Below are 20,085 nucleotides of genomic sequence, written 5' to 3' on the forward strand. Positions count from 1 at the left end.
TAAAAGAGCACACACACCACATTCTCATCCATGGAGTAGACCTTTGGGGGTTATACTAGTCAGAAGAGGTCACGTGGTCGTGTGTCACACAAGTGATGTGTAATGAACATCTCTAGTATCTGTGCCTTTGTGGAGTACCCTCCCCTTGAATCTGGGCTGGGCCTGTGACTTACTTTAACCAATAGAATGCAGCAGATGTGTCACTGGGCCTGTTCTGGGACTAAGCTTTAAGAAGGCATGGCACTTGGGGGGTTTGGGGGCCCTGTGTATATAAGACGTTCAACTGCTCTGCCGGAGAGACCATGTGCCAAAAGCTCGCCAAAAAGGGTCTATCAATGGACAAATCTTACAGTGCTTCTGAGAACCTAAATTTTTTTTTTAAACACTTTTTGCCATCTCTGCTCTCCCTAGGGTACTGAGTGCAGCAGAGAGCCGAACTGGCCTGGGACAGAGAGGAGCTGAGTCTTAGCAAAGTCAGGAAGCATTTTACTTACCTGTGCGTGTGGAGGTCACACATTCATTCATCAACCACTCGTTGAGCAGTGAGGGTGACAAACAAGGAGATACAGGCATGGACAGGATGCAGTCCCTGCCTTCCCAGAGTTCACAGTCTGACGGGGGGAGGCTATGTGGTCAGCACGCACCTTCAATAATGCAGGGAGCAACAAGAGAGGAAAAGGAGGGTGCTTAGTGTGGCTGCAGAGGGGGGGGGAGGAAGAGCCTGACTGTGGGGTTGGCGGCAGGGTGTATAAGGAGGGCCAGGGAAGGCTTCTCAGAGGAGGTGACCTAGGATCCCAGACAGCTTGGTGGGGAAGGATTTCTGGTGGGGAGAAAAGCACATATGAGGCCCATGGAGTGAGAGATCCTGAGACTTAGGGGGCCCACAAGTCCTACTGTCCAGCCTGGGGTGGGGAGGGTACCTGTGGCTATGGCCAGAGAGGCAGCTGGAGAGGCGGGCAAGCATTCAGAGCCAGCTGGGCAACCGCACCAAGGTGTTACGTGTTACTGGCTGAGGAGAACTTGGGCCTCAGGCCTGCACCTTTCACGGCAGGGACATCTTGCTAAAAAATACCTGAGAGGGCTTCCCTGGTGGCGCAGTGGTTGAGAGTCCGCCTGCCGATGCAGGGAACACGGGTTCGTGCGTGCCCCGGTCCGGGAAGATCCCACGTGCCGCGGAGCGGCTGGGCCCGTGAGCCATGGCCGCTGAGCCTGCGTGTTCGGAGCCTGCGCGTCCGGAGCCTGTGCTCCGCAACGGGAGAGGCCACAACAGTGAGAGGCCCGCGTACCGCAAAAAAAGAAAAAAAAAAAAAACCTGAGACTGTGCCCTCTCCTGCTGAAACACCCCACCAGCCCCTGCCGATCAAGTCCCGACTTCCAGGCTGCACCTTCAGACCCCTGCTTAAGCCACGTCCCTCCCACTCCCTCTTGGTGCTTCCCCCCAACCCTGCCCCCATGCTAACTCCCCAGTGAACACCTGCTCCTCTTGTGCGCCTCCCCTCCACCTCCCCTCCTGAAGAGCAGGTGACAGCTCAGGGCTTCCTCAGCCATTCTGTGGCGCAGTTATAATGGAACTCACGCTCCTTGAGGACAGGGCACCATAAGCCTATCTGCTATGATTGTTACTGCCCCTCAGGAGAAGGCCACCCAAAACTCTCCCCTAGAAGGGAGGTAAGGCGTGAGGGGCAGCCCCTCTGTAGGAGACTGCTCCCCAATCTGCAGCGCGTGTGGCCTGCCGTAGCAAGTCCTCTCATCCCCCAAACACACACGCAACATGGATTCAGTCTTTTCAGTCACAGAAACAGGGCAGTGGTGACAGGAAGGGTTGCTCAGGCCAGGAGCTGGACACAGAAAGGAATTCTCCCAGGAAGGAGCAGACTTAGCCCCACTCTCTCCCGGAGGCCTGGAGATGACAGCTTCCTTTAGGCGGGTAATCCACCATGAAGGCCGCATTTCACACTTGCAGCTCTGGAACAGGCCTGTGGGGAATTGCTCCCGGAGAGTGAAAATTGGAACTCATCAGGGTAATTTGTCCATTTTACCACACACGTTTCAGGCTGGTGCCCGTGGTCTGACCTGTGGCTGGCCATGAATGAAACTGGCCTCAGAGAGAAGACTTTGAGAACATAGTGTTTCTTGCCTTTGAGGAACTGTCCTGAGCCGGGCCCGTCTCTGCCGCTCCACAGCCATAGGGAGTGGCCAAGCCTCCAGGCCAGTTCCAACACCCAGGGCCTGGCGCCTCGGCGCCTCGTGCAGCCAGGGGTGTTGGCTGCCTGGCTGTCCCTTGTTGCTTGGGCCTCTGGAGTCCACCGCCCTTCCCGATGCCTGGCCCGCTGCGATTAGGAGGGAAGGCTGAAGCTATCGATAATGGGACTCTGTCTGAAATTGTGTGATGTGCTGGGCCCTGTCACACACACCTTTAACCCCGTGCTAGCTTCTTTACAGATGAAGAAACTCAGGCTCAGGGAACACTTGCCAAGGTTATGTGGCTGGTAAAGAGCAGCAGCAGGATTTGAACCCAGGTCTCTTGACTCTAAAATATCGTTTATCCACAGTGGTAAGAATAATTATACCACTTAATAATTTCTTAAATTCTTTTTTTTTTTTGTGGTCACACCATGCGGCATGTGGGATCTTAGTTCCCCGACCAGGGATCGAACCTGCACCCCTTGCAGTGGAAGCATGGAGTTTTAACCACTGGACCGCCAGGGAAGTCCCAATAATTTCTTAAATTCTTAATAATTTGTTATTCCCTCATCCTAACATCGTTAAGCATCTTTGATGCTCAGGGCACTCACTGAGCGGCACTGAAAGGGGTACAAAAAGGAACAACATGCTTTGAGAAATGCAGACCCTAGGATGTATGCCCATTTATTCAAAAGACATCCGCTGGCCACCTCTGATGTGCCAGGCCCCGTGTTAAGTCCTGGCGCTGCAGTGGAAGAGCGGAAAACTGTCCCTGTCCTCGTGGAGCTCAGAGGAGCTGGGGGAGGCGGCCACAGCCAGGGGACCTCGTTGCCCGGTGGTAAGTGCTCTCACGGGGTTGGGGCATCCGACTCAGGCTCGAGGGGCTCAGAGGGCTTTCCCGAAGGAGTGAGGTCTCAGCTGAGTCTAAAATCAGGTCACAACTCATATGCCCAAGGGGCAGGCAGCTGAGGTAAGGAATGAAGTGAGCTAGCTCCATTCTTAGACAGAGATATGCTCTGCCTGAGTATCAAATATATAGGAATATTCTTCACACAGATAACGCTTTCTTCATTTTTCTTGAAACATGACTCATGTAGTTAAGAGATATGAGTGCTTGGAAATATTTCCCTCTTCTAAATCAACAGTGCAAATGTGATGATAAAGGTAACTTGTCCCTTGGCCTCCAAATTGGGAATGCAAAAGGAAGAGGTGGGAACTATGGCCCTGGGAAGGGGGGACCCAGTTGCCCTGTGGGCATTGCACCCCGTGGGGGCAGGTCTTCTGATGGTGGACATGTAGGTGTTTCCAGGTTTTGGTCAGTATCTCTGATTACTTCCTTAGGATAGATTTTGAGCAGTTAAATTACTGAATGAAAGAGTATAAATATCTTTAAGATTGCTTTTTTTCAGAAATATTCTGCCAACTTACATTATCACCTTACCAGCATCAGATTTTATTGTTGCATGATGTATAGAAAAAGATATTAATCTTTCACTTCCTTGATTATTGAAAGATATTGTTTCATATATTTATTGATCTTTGTATTTCTTCTTTTATGAATTGACAGTTCATATTCTTGGCCTGTTAAAAGTGTTTTCAATTGTACAAGTAATATATATTTATTTAATAAAAATAAGAAAATACAGATAAATAAAAGGAAAACCAAACACCCATAACTCCACCACTGACTATTAACCACTGTTAATATTTTTGGTGTATATCCCAGGTTTTCGCTCCTATATCCAGTATCCATAAGTATATGCGTGTTTTCTTTTTTCAAAAACAAGATTATATTATTTCTGCAACTTCCTATTTTCACTTACCAATATGATGTGGAAATATTTTCAGGTTAACACATTCAGGGCCTCCCTGGTGGCGCAGTGGTTGAGAGTCTGCCTGCCGACACAGGGGACACGGGTTCATGCCCCGGTCTGGGAAGATCGCACATGCCGCGGAGCGGCTGGGCCCGTGAGCCATGGCCGCTGAGCCTGCGCGTCCAGAGCCTGTGCTCCTCAACGGGAGAGGCCGCAACAGCGGGAGGCCCACGTACCGCGAAAAAAAAAAAAAAAAACACATTCAAATCATTTCTGTTGGCTGTATTGTATTCCACTGCAAGGATGTACCAGAATTTAATCAATCCCCTATTTTGGACTTTAGGTCAATCTTGTTTTGGTATTATAAATATTCACCATGTAGCAAATCTTAGTAAATATCCTCAATTACTTCCCTAGGATAGATTCCAAAAATAGAATTGTTGGATCAAAGGTTATATATTTTCTTAAAGCTTTTAAAACTTATTAACAGTTACATTAAACATTACATATATCCCCAAATTTGTATCAGTTTATACTACCACTAGCAGTGTTTGAGAGTGCTCTGTGGCAGACTGTACGAAGGTGACCTCAACAATCTCTTCCATCTTATATAGTTTTCCAGAACTTTTTGTCACTGCCCCATCAAAAGGTGGAGCCTGGGACTCCTCTTCTTGAACCTGGGAAGCCCGTTGTATCTGCATCCTGGGTGAGCCTTTAAATCTGCCTCAACCAATGGAGAATGGCAAAAGTAATGCTATTTGACTTTTGAGGCTAGCACATAAAAATGCCATGCACTTCCACCTTGTTCTCTTTGGATGTTTGCTCTTGGAGATCAGCTACCATGCTGTGAGGAAGCCCAAACAGCCCATGGAGAGGCCCACGTGGAGAGGAACTGAGGCCTCCTACCCACTGCATAGCTGAGCTTCCAGGTGACAGCCAGCATCAACTTGCCAGATGGACCACACTCAGATACACTGCATGGAGCAGAGATGAGCCATTTTAGGCTAAACTCTGTTCAAGGTGCAGATTTGTGATCAAAATGAATGATTGTTGTTGTTTCAAACTGCTAAGCTTTGGAGTGGTTTGTTATACAGCAATAGATAACTGATGCATCTCATTTCCTCTCACTCTAGCTACCACAATCTTTTTTTTTTTTTTCCTTCCATTTTTGCCAACAGGATAGACAAAAGTGGCATCTCTCTTCTGGTTTTAATACTTTGGCTCATCATTTTTAATAGGGCTTTAGTGCTTTTCTTATTTACAATAGACCTGTAAGATCCTTTAATTCTATTTATTTTCCTTGTTATTTTTTTTGTTTCAAAAATGTTTATTGCAAAAATTCAAAAACATACTTAAGTATTTAAGTCAGAGCCAGGATGAGGGTGAGGCTATGGAGGCGCCTTGGCACCAAATTTAAGGAGGCACTCACTCTCAGGGGCTGACCTGAAATAGGGGGACCCTGAAGATAAGCATCTCCTTAAGCTTTGCACCCTACATACCTCCCTTGCTCACTCTAGTCCCGGCCCTGTTTTAAGTCCACCCAACCTCACTTTCTAGATATAACTGCACTGGTCATAGTTTGGTGTATATTCTTCCAGACTTTTTCTAGCCAAACATTAACATATATATATATATATATATATATATATATATATATATATATATATATATATATATAACAATGCTATAAATTACATTATTAACATATATGGATATATTATATTTAATAATTTTACATTTACATTAAATTACATTCAATAATTACAGTGTTGAATATGTACATTTATTAATAAAGATAGCAATAGTAATATTTATGTTAACAGAAATGTATCCTTGGACATCTTAGGTCAATACTTGCAAATTGCTCTCTTTCTGAAGATGGCATATTTCATAACGGACATATTCCTTTTTAATATATTTTTTAAATTTATTTTTTGGCTGTGTCGGGTCTTAGTTGCAGCATGCAGGATCTTTTCGTTGTGGCGTACGGTCTCTTCATTGCAGCGCTCAGGCTTCTCTCTAGTTGTGGCGTGCAGGTTTTCTCTCTCTAGTTGTGGCGTGTGGGCTCCAGGGCGCATGGGCTCCATGGCACGTGGGCTCAGTAGTTGTGGCGCGTGGGCTTAGTTGCCCCACGGCATGTGGGATCATAGTTCCCTGACCAGGGATCGAACCCGCAACCTCTGAATTGGAAGGCGGATTCTTTATCACTGGACCACCAGTTGGAAGTGCCTCTTTTGTGATATTTATCGCATATATTTCCCAGTTCTTTTAATAGGTAGCTTGATTTTATTTTTAACTTATTTTTAAAAATTGGTGTTATCAAGTAGTTCAAACTCTCACCGTAGTTACCTTTTCCACTGTTTTTGTGCTTAAAACAGTATTCAGCTATATTTTCCTATGCCTTAGTTTTTGCATCACTGGGATTTTCTCTGGTGTATGGTGTAAAAATGGGATCTTAGCTGAGTTTTTATCAAATGATCAATATTCTTAACATTATTTGCTAAACTCTGTGACCATCGGAAGCGCTGAGGGTTGAGAACTTGATGGGGAAACGGTAGAGCAGATTCAACCTAGACGAGGTTTTGGTCCCTTCCAACCACAAGCTGCAATCCTGCCGTGGCAGAGGCTTCCAGGAAGACAGTGGTGAGGGCAGGACGTGCCATCGCGGTGGTGGAGGAAGGACGTTAACAGGCAGCACTGAGGTCCACTTTCCTCTGGGGGAGCCCAGCCGCCCTAGGTAGGGAGAGGCCTTTTGCTCTCTCAGTGTAGAGATGAGCAAGTCTTGCCAAAGAAGCACCTGGAAACTTGCCAGCCCTGCCAGGTAGATCTCACCCTAGAATCTAAATAGATGCTCCTTGAGTCTTCCTCTACATGCCCAAGGCCTATGCCCCCATGGGCTGTCCCCCTTAGCTTTACCCCTCCGTTCGGCAGGGGTGCCTCCACCTTTGCCCTGTGACTTTCAGAGTTTCTCCTGCCTGTCTAGCACCCATGCCTGGTACCACCCCCAGCCCCCCAGGCACAGGTGACACCTAGAGGGAAGGCTGAGACATCAGCCCTGTGCACTCCGGTGACCCCCCCCGAAGGCCATCACGCCCCACTCGCAGGGATGCTCTTCTCCAGGGCAGAGACCAGGGCTTGGGGAGGAGACCCCTCCTCCGCGATGAGCAGAGTCGCGGAGGCTCCCCAACCCCATCCTGTGCCAAGGCTGTCGTGGAGGGGCCAGGCGAGAGGTGGGCCCCCGCTCTGGGTCCTCCACAGCCCAGGGGTGGCTTCTGAATGAAGCAGCCCTTCAGGCTGGTGGTCCCCTCCACCCCTGCCCATGGGACCCCATCTTGGCTTTCCTTCCTTCAGGCTTCAGAGAAACTTCCCCATCCCCCTGCCGTTCCTTTATCCTTCGGAGCACTTCCCACAGTCTGTCATTTTTTCCTCACCTGTCTGTCTTTTCCTCTAGAGCGTAAGCTCCGTAACAGCACGTCTCTTTCCTCTTGTTTATCCCCAGTTTCTAGCACAGTGCAGCATTGGGGGAAAAAAATCCTTAAATTTTTTTGAAGCTTTTTGCTTGGAATTTCTTGTGTTGGACTTGGCGTGTGCTCTCTCCGCTGCCTGTAACGCCTTTTCCTCCTCGCTCTCCTTGCTAACACCCACTCATCCTTCAAAACCCAGCCCAGCTCCCTCCTCCTCCGGAAAATCATCCCTGAACTCAGTATGTAACATCCCAGGCAGAGGTGAATTTCTCTGTCGGGCCCCAGAACAAGGGCCCTTTGCTTTGCAGGGCTCCTCTGAGGAACCTCTCCTGCATGGCAGCTCTCCTAAGGTGCAGAGAACAACCTAGAACGACAGGCGGGCTGCATTCAAACCACAGAAGCCCCAGCTCCCAGGCTGGCAGCCCGGGTGGGGGAGGGGACCAGCTGGTGGGCGAAGCGGGTTTATCGAATGCTTCTACGAGCCCTGGGGAAATCAAGGTGAAAGGCAGCAGTCCTGCTAAGGAGGAGGCCCACCCCTGTTTATCAATCAGAGGGGCTGGGACGGGGTGAAAAGATGCTCGGCTGCCTGCCAGAGGCCGCGGTGACGAAGGGGACCCACAGCCACCACCAGGGCCCTGGTGGCCCCATGTGAGGCCCTGCCTCCTGCCTCGGGCACTGTGGGCAGTCACCGTGGAGCTGGGGCTGCTCTATCAGCTTTTCCAGCCTCGTCCTAATTCTCTGAACACCCGATCCTGGTTTTAGAAAATACGGTCACTGGAGCCATAAGGGCTGGCTGGTAGAAATCCTCCACTCTTGGCATCGTGTCAGGTACCAGGGGGTGAGGAAGCGGGCGTACTCAAGCGGTCTTGGCCCAGTGGGCACTGGCCCCGGGAGCCTCTTTCACCCTCTGGTGGGCCTGTCAGCCTGTCAGCCAGGGTCCCGCGGGGCGGGGGCAGAGATGAGCCAAGCCCGCCTTGGAGGATGGAGGGGGCAGGTGGGTGACTAGAGCAAGGACACAGAGAGGAAACTCTTGGACAGACAAGAGGCCTGCAGAGAGGCTCCGGGCTGCAATCCACCCGAGGAGCCAGGCAGCTAAGGAGGTGACACAGGGCTAACACAAGCAGGGAAGCGGGGGGTCGACCTGCCTGCCCCCCTCCACCCTCCCCACCCAGCTGCCCTAGCAGAGGGAGCGTGCTTGGCACCCCACCTGCTCCACCCAGGACCGAGGCCATCTGAGCAGAGCGAAGATGTCCAAGAGAAAACCCCAAATCGGATTGAGGCTCCTGCTCTCCCTTAATGAGGCTCATTATCAGCTGCTCTGATCCCTGTAGAACCAACCCTGCAGGCAGGATTAGGGGCAGGCTCTCCAATCTGGCTGACTCCTCCCTGCTGAGCAGGCAGCCCAGGCTGGCTCTGGAAAACAAGCCCTCTCTCCTTCCTCCAAGGAGAGCTGGAGATGTAGGCCGCCTGCCTGAGGAGGGGTCAGGCAGGCGCAGGCGGAGTTTCCTGGGGCAGAACTGAGAGCACCGGGGCAGGTGCTCCCTGGGAGGGCGGGGGAGCGGGCGGGGTGGGGGGGAGGCGGGACTGAGGGGCTCGGGGCACAGAGAGCTCTGTGGACAGTGGGGGAGGGCCCCATCCAGGAGACAGGGGCTATGACAAGGGCGCTCTGAGCCCCGGGAGCTGGCTGCATCCCAGGTCAGGCTGGGTTTTGCATTCTACCCAGACCCGGACACTAGTAGCAAGTTGAGGAACACACCGGCGCTTGCCTTAACAAAAATAATTTATTCCAGAGCCCCCTCGACCGCGGGGCAGAGTGGGGATCAAGCATGTGCACAGCGTCACCCTCCCCTCTGACCCTTTTAACCTCTACAGGATGGAAGGTGGACCCTTGAGAGGGACGACACTCCCCTCCCTCCACAGTAAAGATTAGCATCTATTTTGGAGATGAAAATCAACAAGAGACAAAAGACCCAGCTCCAAGAGGGGTGGAGCCCAATGCAGAGAAGCCAAAGCATGTTCAAAGCAAACGCTTCACTCAGCCTCTCACAGCTAAGGCACTAGAGATCCCAACAGCCCTCCCTAACCCCCCACCCCCAGCCCAGTACCATCACCACACCAATTCCACCCTGTACCTTTCCTGTACCCAAGGTTTGGGAAGGAGCCAGCCAGAGGCCCTCCTCCCACAGACCTCACCTGGGAGATCAGCATGACTTCCAGAAGCTTCCAGAGCCCACCCTAAAGCCAAACCCCACCCAGGAGGGTCTGAGGGGCTGGAGGATGAGCGGGCACAGAGGGCCAGAGGCAGTCCTTCCTTCTCTGGTGCAAAGGGCGCTTTGTAGCGGGATGGACGGAGTCTTGGGATGTAGTAAGGAGTCCACTCCAGCCCCAGGGGCCCCTCCTCTGGAGATGGGAAACCTTGGAAATTGCAGCCTCACTGGCCCCAGTTTAGGGCCAACACCAAGCGGGAATCACTGAAGCTTCAGGAAGAATGAGGCAGGGCTTCAAACAAGCTGAAAAAGAGGAATTCGGTGCTGAGAGGCCCAGGACGGAGTCTCCCAACCCCACTGCCCAAGGCTGTCCTCCCCCTGTGCTGGCAGAGGAACCTGGACCCTGTGCATGTCTTCCTGTCTATGGAACATCCCTTTCCAGAAGCCCCAGGGAGGTTTGCTGCAGCAACTGGTTTTCCTGGACAAGGAACAAGGTGGGAGGGGTGGGGTGCAGGGGGCTGGAAGAGCCCACGGATGGCAGCTCCCTACCCTGCCTCCTCCCAAGTTGGACGGTTCAGGCTGCGGGGTGGCTGGCATAGCCATTCAGGGCCCTCATCCTGGCCTGGAAGTAGGTGTACACAGCCAGCAGGCCCATGAAGGACACGGAGGAGAGCCCCACACAGAGGCTGATGTCCAGGTGGGAGAAGTTCCCTTCCAGCACCTGCAGCCACTGGCTCCGGCCCTGCCTGGCCCTGGCCTCTGGCTCCCCGTCAGGGACGCTGGCCAGCTGCTTGGAGCTGCGGCCCACTCGCCTCAGCTCTGAAGGGCCTCTGGGGAGGTTCTACCCAGCCAGGAATTCAGCCAACAACACGGCTCCTGTGTCTCGCCTGCTCAAGCGTTGCCGCCCTTTTGGCTGCTCCAACTTATCCCTCTGAAGCTCCGCTATGTGCTCAGGAGCTTCCTGGTCTGGCTCATCTCTGGCCATGCTGAGGCCAGCCTGCATCTCCTGGGGGTGACTTGCCCCAGGTCCCTCTGCTGGAACATCTGCGGTGGTGGTTCCAGGGGACATTGTCCCCGGGCCCATCATGATCTCAGCCTTCTCAGGGCCCAGAGTAAAACTTCCAGTCGCCAGCTCCAGCTCCACCTACATTGGGGGGACAGCCATCCTCTATTCACTCCTCCGCGGGCCTGGGCCAGCTGAAGGAAGGTCTAGGATGATGTTGCTCGGAGAGAAGTGGGTCTTCAAGAAGTTGAGGGTGTTGCCCAGGTCCCACACGGGCGCACCCTGGAGTTCAGTGTGGCAGGCGGAACAGAGCTCACGGGGTGGCCACTGCACCTTGGGGAACTGGGGGTCCTCGCTGGGGGCACCTGGGGAGGGAAGCACACACAGGCTGCCTGTGACACACTGGCCACCCGGAAGCCCAGACCGCATTCTTCCATTCAGAAGGCCAGCTCCCTCATCTGCAAAAAGGGGGCACTGCTGCCCTGGGAAAGGATGGGCATGAGAGAGGGCAGATGAAAGACCTAGCACAGGGCCTGGCGCACCGCAGAGCCCAACACTGGTGCCTCTCTGGGAGAGGATGTTCCTACCCTCCCCCGCCCCCAGAACTCCACAGCTTCCCTTCCAGTCACTTCCCCGTGTTAACCCACTGTCTCTGTCAACTTCACTGCTGGTTTGTACCCCTGGACCAGACATGAGAAAGGGCAAGAAGACTCAGAACGATCTGTCTTGCAGACTTTGGATGGTCCACTAGTACGTATCTTCTTTGCGTTTTCCTAAAATTTCCCAGGTTTTATGCAAGTGAAGATACATTCTTTTTGTAATCAAAGGGAAAATGTTTTTAAAGCAAGAGTTCAAGGCACATGGTAGTTACGAGGCATTCTCCTTTACCCCCTGCGGCCCTCGGGGGTAGGTAGGAGTTAGTGGAATTTCTTCCTCAGGTGGGCCCCAAGGGGTGGGGTGTGGGGAGGCCTGGGGGCCTGGATGGGGAAAAGGACACTCAGGAGAGAGTCAAGAAGTTGCCCTTCCCACCAGGCTCCTGGGACCCCAAGAAGGGCTGGCACCTGGGCAGAGCCCCAGGCTGAGCCCCAGAGGGCCTGCCACCGGCCCCTCTTCCAGTGTCACCTGGGGAATGGCCATCAGCCCATCTCTCTTGGAGGAGGCACCTCCCCTAAAGGGTTTAACAGGAAAAAAAAGGTTGCTGGCCAGAATGAAAAAGCAGCAGCAGTAAGTGATGTAAAAATCCGAATGATTATTTTGGGGAGGGAGCAACGTGTAGATTCCAAGGGTCCAGTGAGAATAGTGATCAGGCCTTGCAAAAGTGAGCGCTCCGTTTGCACCTGCTCATTATCGTTACTAGTTGATCTGAAAGGACCCCTCTAGAGAGAGTAGGACACTGCCTTCCTTTCGGCCTTCCCTTCAGGGAGAGGCATGGGCTCCTGGCCCTCCAGCAGCAGCTGGGCCCCCAGAGAAGCCAGGAGCCTGCAGGTCCTGAGGCTGGAGGGTCAGATGAGCATCTGGTGGCAGGGGCGGGACAGGGGCAGGGAGAGAAGGGGTGGGAGGAGAGACAGCAGGTGTCTTCGTTTGAAGTCCACCACGAGGCCCCAGGAGATGCAGACCAAGTGCAGCCACCTGCACAGCTACCTGCTCCAAGGGCTTCTTTGACCTTGGCCCTGCCCCAGGCCTCATCCCACACCTCCCGCCCCTGGGAGGTCTGTCCCAGCCAAACACACTTCCTCTCTCCCCACAGACAAGCCCAGGCTCCGTCCACAGCTGGCTCCCTCCCCACCCACCAGCTTCTGGTCACCCCTGGAGTTTAATGCTTTTGCCTGCTGGACCCATCTGACTCCTGTGCACGGGGAATAGAAAACACTGTAAATGAGGTATATTCAGAAGACAAGGCCTCCCCCGTGAGAATCGGTCCCTGGTTTGTCTAGGAAGGACCAGGATTTTCTCTTTCAAGTACATTTTATCATTATACCCCTCCCAGGGCGGGGAGAGGCCCAGCTCTCTCTTCTCTGTTGGTTTGAGTAAGGGGCCAACAGCCAGAAAGCAGGACATGCGAGGCAGGAAAGGGACCCCAACAGGCCAGAGGGAGGGACCCTGCTGTGGGTGAGAGAGTGAGCAATGGCATCGGAAGACCAGGGTCTCACGGTGCCAAAGCCCGAGCTTCCTCATCTAGAAAATAGGTCTAATGATACTGACATACATCAGCAGGGCTGGTAGAGCACGTGAAAGGGCTCTGGGTGCTGAGAAGCACCGTGAAACATGGGGTGTAACCTAGAGGACAAAGAAGGTCCCGACTCCTGCCTCTGGTCCCAGACTCCAAAGTTCCCCCGCCTCATCCTCCCTCTGCAGGTGACTCCAGCCTTGGAGGCAGGCCCTTCCTTACCTGCGAGGCGAGCGTTGACCTTGTTGTGGCTAGACCAGAACCAGAGGATGGAGCTGGTCAGATTCCCCACCTTGTGCGCGGAGTCAGTGGCCATCTGCTCAAAGTGGCCAGCGCAGGCTCGGCAGCCAAAGAAGAAGCGAACGTAGCCCCGGATGGCCTGGAAGACCTCCTGGGCCTTGGCTACAGGGGAGAGGAGACTCCAGTCACAGGGGCCCTTCCGGCTGCCTGCCCCTGCTGGCTCCACCACCGTTCCCATCACAGGCCCACCGTGGTCGCCTCTGCACGGGGAACACACACCCCAGCCCACCTGGTGAGGGGCCCAGGTCTCCCTGTCTACTTCACCTCCCAGGGGTCATGTTCGAGTTGACCCCATCTCCTCCCAAACTCGTAAACCTCAGTTTCCCTTGTCTGCCTCTTATCCAGGCCCTCACCACTTACGGACACTCAGGATAAAGTCCAAACGCATTGTCAGGACACTCAGGCCCTTAGAGACGTGGCTGGAGAGGAAGGCAGGGGCCAGAGTGCCCATCACCCATCCCGTGGGCCCCTACTCTGCCCCTCCTGCTTTAGGCTTCCTGTTCCAACGTGCTCCCCATCCTGCCGTGCTGCATCCAGAGCCCATCCCGATCTGTCCCCGAACGCTCCCTAATTTCTCTCCATTTCTCCCCGGCCCCCTCACTTCCTCCCACTGGGCTCTCTGGCCTGGCAACAGCACAGGCTCTGAATAACCCCCCTCTTCTTGCTCTGACACAGGCTCCTCCCTGAAGATACCACTGCTCCCCCAAACCCGCCCCCCTTAAACCCCTCTGTCTTCCACACTCAGGGCTGGAGGTGGCGGAAGTACCCTCCCTGCTGTCGGTTGCTTCCAAACTCTCTCTCCTTCCTGCTGCGAACCCCCCAGCCCTTTAAAAGCTCCATCTCCGAGTCTGACCCCTCCATCCACTGGGACTTCAGCAAGCTGCTCTCTGTCCCACTCACCACCACTGCCCGTGCCCTCGGTTCTGGCGATGTCAGTGCCCACGCCAAGCTGTGCCTTGCCTCTCACCTCCTCAGCCCCCTCAGCTCCTGCTTCCACCCCCGTCACCCACTCACTACCTGCCCTGCAGCTATCCTCGCCTCCTCCGCCCAGCTCATGCTCTGGACCTCACCCCTCTCGCCCCTTCCAAGATTTCACTCCTGCAAATATTTTCTTGTGTTATGGCATCATCAATGTCTCCCTTGTATGGGCTCCTTCCGACAAGGAAAAATAACTACAACAAAGAAACCCCTTCTCTGACCCCCGTCACACCCCAATCACTCCCCCATTGCCTCCAATTTCTTCCCGGCTCCTCTCCAGCCCAACCCAACCAGGCCTTTCTCTCCACTAACCCACTGAAGCGGCTCTCGCCAGCGAGGTCCTCGCCTCACGCCGCCTCCCCACTCGGCTGACTATGTCCTCGCTCTTGAAACTCTTTATGTTGGGGGACCTCTTGAAATTGCAATGGCCACTCCTTCTTAGTCACCTTTATTGGCCCCTGCTCCCCTAGCAGAGGTCTGGATGCTGAATGCCCCAGAGCTCAGGCCTCAGCACTCTTCTCTGCCCACCCTCTAATGGGCTCCTCCAGTCCTGAGGCCTTAACTACCGTCTATAGGCTAATGACCACAAGATTTGTATCTCTATCCTGGACCTCCCCCCAGACCTGCAGACTCAACTGCCTACATCTCCATTGAGATCCAATAGGCACAGACCACTAAGTGTACCCTCCCCCATCTACTCCCTCCCCGCCCTGAGCCTTCCCATTCCCCGGCTCATAGGACCATCAACTACCCGAGGCCCAGCAAGTCCAAGGTCCGACCAGAGTCCCTGATCCTGCATAGTCTTTATCCAATCCGTCACTGAGTCCTATCAGCTCTACCTTTACACTATTCCCAAACCTGCCCACTTCTTCTTCCACGTGCACACCCACACCTCTCGTCTAGGCCACCACCACGGCTCCTGGACAAGCTCCTCAACTTCCTAATTGGCTGCTCTGCGTCCCCCTTGCCCTGCTGTTGCCCACCCGCCACCCAGTAATCGCTCTCGAGCACCGATCGTGTGCATCACTCCCTGCTTAAGGTCACTAGTAGATTCTCATAATACAGAGACTGAAATCTCCCTCCCTCCCTCACTAGGACCTCCAAGCCCACCTCCTCTCCTGCTTCCCGCACTCCCAGGCTCTGCCACACTGGCCGCCTTTTGGTGCTGCACACACACCACACGTGTTCCCTGCACTTACTAGTCCTTGACCTGTGTTACGGGCTGACCTGTGTCCTCTAAAATTCTTAGGTTGAAGTCCTAGCCCTGAGTCCTTCAGAATGTGCCTGTATGTGGACACAGCGTCTTTAAAGAGGTGATTAAGTGAGCATGACGTCACTGGGGTACATCCTAATCCAATAGGACTGGTGTCCTCGTAAGAAGAGGAAATTGGACGCATCCAGGAACACCCCCACTGAGGACCATGGGAAGACCCAGGGAGACGATGGCCATCTACAAAACCAAGGAGAGGCCTCAGCAGAACCAACCCTGCCAACGTCTTCATCATGGGCTTCCAGCCTCCAGAACTGTAAGAAGACACGTTTCTGTTGTTTAAGCCACCCAGTGTGTAGCACCTTGTTATGGCAGCCTGAGCAGACAGCCCGGGAGGCTCTCATCCCAGATGTCCCACCGCTGCTTCCCTCTCACCAGTCAGGTCTCAGCACAGGGGCGCCTCCTCCGAGAAGCCTCCCCCAGCCAGACACCCTGTCTAAACACAGCATCCCCTCCCCAGCCCCCCTCCCCCACCGCTTGGCTCTGTCTTCTTCACCGACTCACCATCACACCTGAAATGATCTGCGTGTTTACTGTCTGTCTCCTGCCACTGGACTATTGTCCCCTTGAGGCAGGGACGTCTCGCTGCATGCACTGCTGTACCCCACCCCTAGAGCGGGGGCCCGGCTCTTTGGAGACGCTCCGTAAATCCGGGCTGACAGACTGCCTGGCTGTCCGCACACCCGGCAGCTCCCCCTGTTCCCTCTGCTTCTGTGTAGGCCGTCTCCTCTGTCGGGGACTCCTGTCCATCATTCCCCCTCACTTACCTCCTCCCGCCCTTCCCGATGGCGTGGGGCGTTCCCTCTCTTCCACCCGCACATCCTGCTTCCCCCTGGGCCCTGGCAGGCTGCATGGCGGCCCCGTGCCCACCTGTCTCACAGTCCACTGGGAGCAGGGACTGCCTCTTCCTCCTTTGTGTCCTCCAGGCGGGGCCAGGGCCTGGCGTCAGCCTGGTCCCTCCGTGAGCTAGATGCCCACCCGTTCAGTCGCTGTGTGCGGCTGTGGGGCAGTGTGGGTCGTGGAGGGCAGCTGCATGGTTTGGGGATGAAACCGGGCAAAGGGGGAAAAGTACTTCCCCAGGTTCCCCTAGAAAATGATTTTTCAGTGGGAAGTGCAGTAAAATTGTTCAGAGTCTACGGTATCAGCCGCATAAACTGTGAAATAGACATAGTTCTTTTCTTTATGGGAGTATAAAAAATAGAACCAGAACTCTCTCGTGAAGACTAAAAATAAATCAGGCTTATGGCTACAAGAAAGCCAGGGAGCAGCCTCACGCCCGTTTGTGGGGCACCACCTCGGGGCATAGGGCAGGACCGAGTGGCTACTCCAGGCCCTCCCCGCTCTGGTTCCCCGCTGCTTGTATGTGGCCAGCTGCAAAGGCGGACTCCCCTAAATTCAGGCCTGCAGCAGGGAGCCAGCGAAGGGTAGGACGGGGCCAGCTGAGGCACAAGGGTGCACAGGCCCAGACTCACCTGTGTCTCGTGAGTGGTCTACATTTTGCCGAGCTGCCTCCACGGTCAGGAGGTGGAAGACGACCCACAGGGAGCAGGGAAAGCCGCGGAAATGCGGCTGACTCCCTTGGCAGCCTACCCAGTTCACCTTGTCGGCAATCACAGCGCCCTAAGGGACACATACGAGCATGAATGCATATGTGGAAAAGAAAAAGGAGCTGGCGTGGGAAGTGGGGAGGGCAACTTGCAGAAGACTCCAGGTCAGCACAGAGCCCCAGAACAAATGGTCCCTTTCTCAGTTTATCACCTTGAAGGTGGCATTTCCCTTCCACTGGCGACACCCGTCAAAGGAGCAGAAGGTCTGAGAACCCGTGACACAGACCGGGTCACATTGTTACTCTAGCCTTAGCCTCCCCTCTGTAGAACGAGGGGGGTCATCTCTAAGGTCCCGTCAAGCTTTGACACCCCGCACGTGTGTGAGGTTCTGCACCTCTCCTGGCTGACGTGCCCACCTTTGCAAACAGTGGTGACAGCAGGAGCCCAGAAAGCTGCCCCTGGACAGAAGCGCTGCTGAGGAGCACAGCATGCCGGGGAGCAACAGAGGGCTGGAATTAAACGCTCTCTCACCACCGGGGTCTCACAACTGGTTCTAACTCCCAGCCCAACCACTTACAGGCTGTATGATCTTAGACAACTTACTTGACCTCTGTTTCTTCATCTGCTAAATGGGGATACTATCTGCCTTCCACTCATGCTGCGGGGATTAAATGAGGTCTGTACAAAGAGAGCTCAATAAACAGCAGTTTACTCGCTCCTAATGGGAGGACCGACCACGATCACTGCCTCCCTCCTGAGTGCAGGTCGGTGACAGAGGTCAGAGGGGACAGGGTGAAGCCCTTCCACTCCCATAGATATCTGAGCCTGAGGTGGAGATCCGCCTTAGCCCTCCCACACTCACCTCCTTCCTGTTGCCCAGGGCAGTTTTAAAGAAACCGTAGGGAATTTTCTTTCTCTGCTGCTTCTTGAGCCAGTCATTCATGGAATGCAGGAAGCCCTGGACCGAGGGCTGGCCAGGGAAGTACTATGGGAGCGATAAGGGGAGAGTGAGAAATAATTCCCCGAGAGTTCCGCAGTCCTGGGGAAGGCCAGGGGCCAGGCTGAAGTGGGCCGGGCAGTGTTTTAGAATGTTCCAAGACCACCGGGAAAACATCCTGCCTAACACCCACATGTGGGTTCCTCACTACCTTTGCTCTGGGGCACCTGCGAAGGCAAGGGGGAGGGGTGGGCAGAGGCGCTCAGTGGGACCAGGCCCTCAAGGCCACCCCCTCTCCAGGCCGCAGGCTCCGGTTCTGACCCGACCACACGCTCACTGGGAGGAAGGCTGAGCACCTTCCTGTGTCGCCGCCCAGGGCTGCTGGGACCCCTGGGCCACACGGGCCTCTGTTCAGCTCGTCTTCTGATAGAGCAGCTGACTCGCTAACTGACCAGCTGGGCGAGGCTGGCAAATGGCCTTTCATTTGTATTCCACGGGCTGCCAATGGGGACAAGGCAGTGCAGGGGCTTGAGCCGAGATCCAAATCTTGATGGGAACTCCCAACAGTCTCTGAGGAGCATGAAAAGCCACTCTGACAATAAGTCAACTCAAATCGGATTAGTATCAGCACTTTAAAACCACAAGGACTCCAGGGACGAGGATGGATGCCTGTGTGCGGGCACGCACAAACACACCCAGGGTCGGGGGAGGAGGGAGAGAGAGGGCTGCCGTAGCAGAGCAGGTCAGATAAACCACGAAGAGGCAGGTCGAGAGGGCAACACAGGAGGAAAAACAGCAAAGAAAAACATTTGTGAGAAGAAGGGTGCTGGAGACAGGAATGACCCCTAAACAGAAAAACCTGCCAAGGGACCCAGTCCTCTGAGAAAGTCATGGCGTATTCTTATCTCCAGGCTGGACACTGTCCCCCAGCAGGAGAAGTGGCCGGAAAGAATCCTGTGCTTTGACACGCTCCCTCTCGGTCAGCTCACACGGGCCTCTGGGCTCTCAACACAAATTTACAGCTTCAAGTCAGCGTTTCTCACTGACCTTCACCCATCATCCTGATTTGGAAGAATGACGCCCTCTAAGGCCACGGCGTCAGGAGGAAGGATGAATTAAGGGGCTCTGGACTACACGGAGTCACCCTGCGCCGGGAGCAGGGAAACCCTGGTGACCACACGCCACCCAGTGGCCGGTCCTGCCAGCCGCTTCCGTGAGGAAGCAGGGAGATCCCGGGCTGGGCCGCAGGGCAGTGCCTCCCGACTGGCCATACTCACAGTTGACAGGTCCCTAAGGCTGAGCAGGCAGAGTGAGCTCTACTCACTCAGCCTTTCAGTGCTCCACGCACGTAGTGCATAAGGGTGTGGGTTAGATGAGACGTAGGCGCAAATCTCAGCTCAGCCACTCACTGGCTGGAGGACCTTGGACAAGGTGCTTTACCCCTCTGGGGCTCCATTCCTCTCTCTGTGATGGGATAATGCTAGTACCCACCCCGTGGAGTCTGTTCTGAGAAATGCAGATAAGCTAAAACACAAAGGAGTACCTTGCAGAGTCTGACACCTTGTCAGAGCTCAAGAAACGGTAGCTGCTACTATTATTTTTTTATTTTTATTTTTTTTGCGGTACGCGGGCCTCTCACTGTTGCGGCCTCTCCCGTTGCGGAGCACAGGCTCCGGACGCGCAGGCTCAGCGGCCATGGCTCACGGGCCCAGCCGCTCCGCGGCACGTGGGATCCTCCCGGACCGGGGCACGAACCCGCGTCCCCTGCATCGGCAGGCGGACTCTCAACCACTGCGCCACCAGGGAAGCCCACTGCTACTATTACTGCTACTCAGGATAAAGCTACCAAGGCAAGGGTGGTAGGGCCAGAATACTCCGCAGTCTCCAGGGGCTATGCTGCATAGCAGATGCCCCTGAGCCCGTGTCCCCCAGCCCTCCACTTTCCTCTCTGAGGGCCCTGGCTTCTGGCAGGGAGGACTCCTTCACCCCAAACTCAGTTGCAGCATTGCTGAGGGCAGAAGCTCGGCGGGCACCACTGAGAGGGTGCTGCTTAAGCGTCTGCCCCGCTCAGGCATTTCCTGGGTCTCATTCTTTTCCCTCACACTGGCTGCAACAGTCCCACTGGGAGCCAAACCCAAACCAGCTTTGAGTCCAGCTGAGAGATGCAAGCAGCACACAATAAACAATTCCCCTGGGATGAGTTCTTCAGAGTGG

At 54.4% G+C, this 20,085-nt stretch overlaps 1 protein-coding gene across 1 annotated transcript in view; it reads right to left on the reverse strand.

Annotated features, from left to right (window-relative positions):
• Nucleotides 1-10,127: 10,127 nt before the first annotated feature.
• QSOX1 (quiescin sulfhydryl oxidase 1) overlaps nucleotides 10,128-20,085 on the reverse strand; it is a 42,026-nt gene continuing 32,068 nt past the window's right edge. The window contains 4 exon segments of the mRNA XM_060088535.1: nucleotides 10,128-11,037; nucleotides 13,062-13,241; nucleotides 16,860-17,007; nucleotides 17,797-17,919. Coding sequence (XP_059944518.1) covers nucleotides 10,244-11,037; nucleotides 13,062-13,241; nucleotides 16,860-17,007; nucleotides 17,797-17,919 — 1,245 coding nt within the window. The 3' untranslated portion in view covers nucleotides 10,128-10,243.

Source organism: Mesoplodon densirostris, chromosome 2 (assembly GCF_025265405.1).
Source record: "Mesoplodon densirostris isolate mMesDen1 chromosome 2, mMesDen1 primary haplotype, whole genome shotgun sequence".
Lineage (NCBI taxonomy): Eukaryota > Metazoa > Chordata > Mammalia > Artiodactyla > Ziphiidae > Mesoplodon > Mesoplodon densirostris.